General features: G+C 33.0%; 1 protein-coding gene across 2 annotated transcripts; it reads left to right on the forward strand.

The window, feature by feature from the left end:
* Window positions 1-779: 779 nt before the first annotated feature.
* On the forward strand, window positions 780-6,137 carry HLX (H2.0 like homeobox). Of its 2 annotated transcripts, XM_053709367.1 has the most exons (4): window positions 780-1,362; window positions 1,924-2,103; window positions 2,808-2,992; window positions 5,034-6,137. In XM_053709367.1, the coding sequence occupies exons 1-4, from the start codon at window positions 879-881 to the stop codon at window positions 5,373-5,375; spliced, it is 1,191 nt and encodes a 396-aa protein (XP_053565342.1). In that variant the 5' UTR covers window positions 780-878; the 3' UTR covers window positions 5,376-6,137. The 2 variants fall into 2 exon arrangements, with proteins under 2 accessions (XP_053565342.1, XP_053565343.1); XM_053709368.1 differs by lacking the exon at window positions 1,924-2,103.
* The last annotated feature ends 2,506 nt before the right edge of the window (window positions 6,138-8,643 follow it).

The raw sequence follows: 8,643 nt of genomic DNA on the forward strand, positions 1-8,643 counted from the left end.
AAATTGTTACAAATTCACAGGTAGCTACTAAATAACATTAAATAAATGTCAGTATTTTTCATAAAGAGAAGTTAAATTGTTACAAATTCACAGGTAGCTACTAAATAACATTAAATAAATGTCAGTATGTTTCATAAAGAGAAGTTAAATTGTTACAATTTCACAGGTAGCTACTAAATAACATTAAATAAATGTCAGTATGTTTCATAAAGAGAAGTTAAATTGTTACAAATTCACAGACTAAATAACATTACATTAATATCAGTTTGTTTCATAAATTCACAGGTAGCTACTAAATATAATTAAATATCAGTCTGTTTCATAAAAAGAAGTTAAAAAGTAACACAAAAAAAGAGAGATTAATAACGATTTATAGGAACAGAGAATAAACCCCATCAGATTGTGCACGGATCATCACTAAACGTGCAGAAGTCACAGTAAATGTATAAACAGTTAATAAAACTGATGAGGACGAAATAGAACTGGGGCCAGCGTCTCAGAATGCGGAATCAGAGGTCTATAAGTGGCACTGGCCGTAGCCAGATGACCGAGGCCCTAATTCCTTAATGTTGTGGAACGTTACAGTTTGGGACTATGGTTGGAGTCGTTCTACGATTGGATATTGAGAGGCTGGGGGCGGAACCTCTTGCTTGCCCTGAAGACGGAACGTCAGAGGGGCTGCTCCTATAGGACGGGCGCGCAGCCAATCACAAGGGAGGGGGAGAAGTTTGCTCAGTGTAGTGTTCCAAAGTTTTAGCTGAAGTTCTAGAGTTCTTGTGCGGAACAGCCGCCCTGTAGTGTGAGATCCTGAGCCGGAATAAGACTCTGTGCATCCCCTGATCCTGCTGCCCCGCACCCTGCACTGAGTGCCTAGGAAGATGTATGCCACTGGCTTGGCCCCATTTTATGCAGCCTCCCATTTCAACTTATGGTCGGCTTATTGCGCAACCGGAGCGGGTAATGGAGGAGGAGGTTTTGCCCCTTTGGATACAGGAAAGAAACCTTCATTCTGCATCGCTGACATCTTGCATGTTGGGGCCCCAGAGAGCCCCCCAGGTTCATCAGCCTTGGCAGCTGCTCACATGGGAATGATGCACACAGGACAATATCAGACAGTTGGATCCCCACTTAGACCCACTCCAGTGGCCCCTGAGTCTTCTGCTGGTTTCCATCACAGGCTGTCACCTCTGTCCTACCAACCCCACCGGGTAGTGGGACTCTCTAACCACAGCCCCAACAGCAGGATCCACGGGAACTGTACTTCCCAGCCGGCTCCCTCCAGCAAGGACCTCAAGTTTGGCATTGATCGTATTTTATCCATGGAGTATGATCCCAAATTAAAGGAGAGCAACACTCTTAGAGGTAATTAAAGCAACTATCATGGATGATTTACTAAATATTTTAAAACATTATAGAACTATCATATTGTTTGCTCTGACATAATACAGTAAATAAGAATAATAATTACAACATTTCTAAGACAAATATAATGACTTGTAATTTAGCCAAATAATATTATGTTGAGTTATCCATTTATTAGAATTACAACATATACAGAACACTTGCATGGCAGTGTCCATTAAAAACACATGATATAATTGTATAATGTAAATAATAGTATATTAATTAATTATTCATCCTAAGTAATGAATGGAAAAAGTTACTTTACAAATAAAAAAATACATGCAACAAAATCTCCACTAATATACATTTACTCAAACAATAATATAACAGCTGATATTGGTGCTTAAGGGATTTAGCATTTAGTTTCCAGTACTGAATGCAGAATTATAGGGGGGTGGGCAAGTTTACATCCACAGACACAAATCGTGATCCTTACACCTTTGCTTGGCTATGGGGTACTTAGTGTGTGCTGTTTGCTGCAGATAAGTAACAGAGCTCTCCTTGTATTTGTGATCACAGATCTGACATCCTTAATCAGTACAAGCCGACAGTCAGGGGTCCATGCCCCCCACATGCAGACTTCTTCTGGCCAGTTCTTCGCATCTCTAGAGCCCTTAAACGATGCCTCCTCTATTCTGAGTCAATTAAACACCAGCCAGAGGAGTTCAGTACAGCACCAGTTTCAGGACACTTTTCCAGGTACAATAACCACCAAATTAAACTCATTATTTCTATAGGGTCACACTCACAACACCTAAAATATGTGTATAGTATTAAACTATATAATATTGATATAAACTTTCTACACTATGCATTTGTATTAATATTAAGGTTACTATTTGTACAATGAAAGCAGTGAGAGAAAAACTCTCCTAGTAGTATATTCCTTCACTTTTTTTAAATTCTATAATAACTACCGTGTTCATTTGTTCAAAGTTCACAGACACTGAATTTAGCAAATCTTTACATCCCACTAATAGACTTTAATATGAAGATATACAACAAAAATTGTATTATGAATGCAAAATCAGCTCTGGGGTTTATATTCATTTCTTACACTGTCACAAGGTGAAGCATTTATTTACTTAAATCCAATTTATAATTATGGACATATATTCACAAAGTTTGTGAGATATATCTGCTATATAATTAAAGGGGTCTCTGGACATTAGTCAGCTTTATCAAGTGCAATTTTATGCCAGTCAACAATTCTAAGTTTTAACATGATGTAGTGTGGCTCATATATATATATATATATATATATATATATATATATATATATATATATATATATATATATTTATACGTGTGTAGTGTATGTATATTTTTATATTTCTATATGAACATATCCGTTTGTTCTAGTGGTTCTATATCCTTATAATTTGGACTTCTCCTTTCCCCAGGTCCATATGCTGTGCTGACAAAAGACACAATGCCACAGACTTATAAAAGAAAACGTTCCTGGTCCAGGGCTGTCTTCTCCAATCTACAGAGGAAAGGCTTGGAAAAAAGATTTGAGGTTCAAAAATATGTCACCAAACCAGACAGAAAACAGCTGGCAGCAATGCTGGGACTCACTGATGCGCAGGTTTGTCTTCTATAGGATTCGCACTTTGATAAATGTAATAATAATATATAAAATTACTATGGGTTCAGTAACAATCCTTTAGAGAAAAAAAAAAAAAAGATCAAATCATTTATCTACAGAAAAATGTATCCATGAAGGATTGGGATCGATTCCCACGTTAGTTTTAATATTGCACTAGACGTATTAAACCTGTTATTTCAATTGAGATAATTGACACTGATTAGACTGAATAAGTATTTGTGAACATTAATATAATTATTCCCAATTGAGTCATTTCATGACCTGGTGCAGTTTAAATGTTCACAATGATTTACTTTAATTAAGACATTTGTTTTCGATTTAATCAGATCACCCAATATATAAATATATAAACTCTATAATAGGAAAACATTTGTAATTACCCTTAACGTATTTTATAATAATTTAAATGTATAAGATTTGTTTTAAATTAAACATTGTTAATGGAAGTATAAATTATCTATATCTAGTAAATGTGAAAAGTGGAAATTTCTATCTGTTTTAACTATAGTAGGTTGCTTAAAAATGAAATGTAATTTATTTATATTATTTGTTTCAAATTAATTAGGCATATACCAGAGTTCTTTTTAATAAATGTAATATCTAGAAAACCAATCTTAAATACAGACAAAGCATGTTTATTTTAAAAATTATATATATATATATATATATATATATATATATATATATATATATATATATATATATATATATATATATAAAAACATATATATAAACATATATATAGCCATAAATAATGAAATAAAACCATACATGTGTTTTTTTATGTCTTTTGGTTACATCATTTTAATTTTAGAGGGTTTAAAATGTTGCATCTTCCCCCAATCTTTATAAAAAAATAGGCTGTTTAACCGCATAGAAAAAATAAAGAAGTTTATCATCAGATTTATTTGGCTTTTTATTTCTTAAATTGAATTTGCAGTAACTGTTACAGGAAAACAATATATTTAGAGTATTTGTAAATTGTGAAATCCGGGATTGAAAGGGAAGTGAAATTATATATTTTTTTTCTTTACTTTTTTTTTCTTTAAACTGAAAATCAAACTTAAGGAGATAATGACATCTATTAGTGCCTCATCAGACTTTGTGGTTTAAATTAAGCAATTTTTTGGTTTACTGAAGAAATTTATCCTTATTTATTTAACATATGTACCCTTGAGTTGCACAACTGAAGTTTGAGATGATGAGAAAATAAAAAAATAGAAAGAGGAACTATGGGATAATTTTCCAAATAAACGCTACACTTCTGCTTTAGAGTTTCTTGTTTTGATCTCAAACTGCAGATGTTTCACTTATATATAAAAATGATGTCTGTTTTTAAAGAAGTACTTCAGTCATCATGGGAAATAATCCTGAAAATGTAGCAGAATAAAAATTCCCATTAATCTTATATATAAATTCTGTTTACATCACAGTAATTAGCATTTTCTCCAGGGAACAATATCCTCATATTTTATTTGAGCGCTTGGAAACTGCCTCTTGTTGAATTGAGTTTAACTTTATAGAAGGATAATTGAGGTTTACATATTTGATCTTTTTATTTGTAGCAGTGTATTGATAGTATGTTTGAGATCTGTGTATGTGTGTATATATATATATATATATATATATATATATATATATATATATAATATATATATATATATATATATATATATATATATATATATATATATATATATATACACACACACACACACACATATATATATATATATATATATATCACTACGTTGGAACATATACATATGTGTATTCATAGTATATGGTCAACATAAAAAGCTCATATATATATATATGTGTGTGTGTGTTTGTGTTTATTCATAAGATAAGATAGAGTCAACGTTTAAAACTACTTTTTACACTCTCTCTCTTTAATCACACCAGGAAATACATTTTAGAATTAGAAATATTTTACTTGTAATATAAACTTTGAGTAGTATCAACAGGTGGTTCTGAGATGACTGTCCTAATGTTAGAATTTGTTTCTTTGTATCTTCAGGTGAAAGTTTGGTTTCAGAACAGACGTATGAAATGGAGGCACTCAAAAGAGGCTCAAGCACAAAAAGATAAAGAGAAGGAAGAGGCAGACAAGTCAGAGACCACCTGCCCAGGAGAGGTGGACTTGGACAGAAGTAATAGCCCATACCGGTCTGAGGGGGACAGTGACAGCAGTGACTCAGAGTCACTGGACATGGTCCCCAGTGATACTGAAAGGACTGAAACACCATCTGATATTCAGCACACCAGCGTGATCAAATCATCTTCTGCTACTGACATCTCCACGCAGCCAGCAGACCCATCCTCAGAGTCTACAACCCCACAGAACTCTCTTACAAACTAAATTAGTGGACATAGGGAATAAATTATAGACTCCTGCAATTAATTTATGTAATTGACTTACCTGTGTCCCCGAGGGCTACTAGAATTGGACTTATAATTATGTAGGTTGGACAAATGTTGTGGATTAAGCTGACCACTGGTGACTATGCAGACATATAAGTCACTGCAATCATGGTGTATTCTTAACAAAACCTAACATCCTAGAGGTGCCCGAGAAAAAATGAGAGAAGAATTGTGTAGACTGCATGCTTTATTTGTGACCTGGCTACTAAAATCTCTGCCTCTTTGTATCTCCTGAACATCTGATGGATTTTAGGAAATAATTCCTTAAAAACTAATTGGTCAGTGTATGAAGATACCTTGATACCATATTTGTTTTGGACATTAATATCCACTATACAGCAAGAGGACACGAAAAAAGTAGTTTTGATTGGTGTTTGCCATTCCCCCTTTACTGAATACAGCTTGGCTGGATGGCAAGCTTTAAAAAGTTGCAGGGACTTACATAGTTTCAAATTGCCCATGGGAAGCTCGAGTCATTAGAAGCACATTTAAAGAGATGGTTATAGGAAATCCAGGCAGTACTCTCTAGGAGGAACCTCATGATGAGTTTCCAGCATGTTTCCTGGTCGGTCATAAGCTCTCCAACCAACAAAATGTGAAATTTGTCTTAACTTTTCCGTTGTTTGCGACCTGTAAATATCTATAAATTTAATCATGCACTGAAATACTGTAAATAAAATGTTTACTGTGGTTTTAGAAATATCTGCGATTTTTTTTTCCTTTCTCTCTCTCTCTCTCTCTCTCTCTCTCTCTCTCTCTCTCTCTCTCTCTCTCTCTCTCTCTCTCTCTCTCTCTCTCTCTCTCTCTCTCTATATATTACAGATTAGTATTAAGTATACATTAGGGCTGGGATTGTATAGGAAAACCTTTAAAGACAACCTATCATCAATCTATGTATCTATATATTTCCCTGTAGAGATATTCGTATTCACATTTGTCCTGAATTCTACCTGAAATTATGAATTTCTCTTTGAAATATTCAAGTGATCAAAGTCTATGAATTGCATAGGAATACATACACAGTGATTGTATAAATGCAAGGAAAGGAAAATGACACAAAATACATCTGTAAATTATTTCATTAGTTTGTATCTGTCTCCATTACTCTCCTGATCTATCTATCTATCTATCTATCTATCATTTATCTATCTATCTATCTATCTATCTATCTATCTATTATCTATCATCTATCTATCTATATCTATCTATCATCTATCTATCATCTATCTATCTATCATCTATCTATCTATCTATCTATCTATCTATCTATCTATCTATCTATCTATCTATCTATCTATCATCTATCTATCATCTATCTATCTATCTATCATCTATCTATCTATCTATCTATCTATCTATCTATCATCTATCTATCTATCTATCTATCTATCTATCTGTCTATCATCTATCTATCTATCTATCTATCTATCTATCTATCTATCTATCTATATATCATTATCTATTATCTATCTATCTATCTATCTATCTATCTATCTATCTATCTATCTATCTATCTATCTATCTATCATCTGTCTGTCTGTCAATTTTATCTATTTTATGTATTCTGTCTGTCTATCTTTTATATATGTCTGTCTGTCTATCATAGGTAGATAGATATTTATTCGTTATTGATTGTGTATTCTATGTTCACAAACTAGTTAGGAATATGTCGGTGACTTCTCAAATGAATCAGTTAATTAATGTCTCATGGATTCCATATTAATCAGAAGACAATTTTATATTTAGGAAACATTAATATTGGACGTTCCTGGCTTTTTTAGAATCAGTTTTAATTTTAATATCAAAATAAATGTGCAAGGAAGATAATGCTATAAACAATACATTTCCCACACTATACAGGAATATTTTATGTACCCCAGAGTACACCATTTAGAGTTAATTGTAAAAGTCACCAATTGCACAGCTATTTAAGTACAATAATTTACCACTTTTATTATTGGATAAATGTTATTCCAGATAAAATATTCACTACTAAATTTGGTGCGGTATATATAGATGCGTTTACAAAAACACATACATATTCACACACATACATATTCACACACGAACACACACACACACATAAACACATACATTCACACACATACACACATACATACACACACATATACACACTTACATAGACATACATACACACACAAAAACACACACAAACACATACACACATACATACTTACATACACACACACAAATACATACATACGCATAAGCACATACACACACACATATATACACGCATAAGCAAATACGCACACATAAGCACATACACACACACAAACATACACATACATACATACTTACATACACACACTCACACATACATACACACGCATAAGCACATACACACACATAAGCACATACACACACATACATACACACGCATAAGCACATACACACACATAAGCACATACACACACACACATACATACACACGCATAAGCACATACACACACACATAAGCACATACACACACACACATACATACACACGCATAAGCACATACACACACACATAAGCACATACACACACACACATACATACACACGCATAAGCACATACACACACATAAGCACATACACACACATAAGCACATACACTGACATAAAAACATACACACACAAACATACACATACATACACACATGCACATATACACACACAAACACATCCATACATGGTACATACACAGTCATAGACACACACATATATACACATGGTTTATAAACACACAAACACGTGATTTATACACATACACATATATACATGGTACACACACATATACATGTATGGCTATGTTTTGAGTTAGGTGCCGTTAGTGCAGTCATGTAAGTGTTATTTTGTTTTTTTTCTGGTTTTAAAAATGTTGGTTTTCGGACACATTAAAAAAAATCTAATTGCTGTCCCTGATGTCATTAGAGCTGGACGTTCCTGATAAACAGGGTATTTTTCATTTAAATACTGATAACATTAAGTGTACAGATAGAAATACAAACAGAAGTAACAATCTGTACACATATTTAAGGAGGGCGAATTTGTTATTAAGTATATTACAAACATTGCACTCTTTTTAATTAAACTACAAATTTGTCACAAAGATACCTACATTACCCGAGTGATACATTCTATCTATTCAACATTAAAATAATAAACTTAAAAGAGCAACTTCATTATTTCAGAATCTAAATA

This window comes from Bombina bombina, chromosome 4, assembly GCF_027579735.1.
Source record: "Bombina bombina isolate aBomBom1 chromosome 4, aBomBom1.pri, whole genome shotgun sequence".
Classification (NCBI taxonomy): Eukaryota; Metazoa; Chordata; class Amphibia; order Anura; family Bombinatoridae; genus Bombina; species Bombina bombina.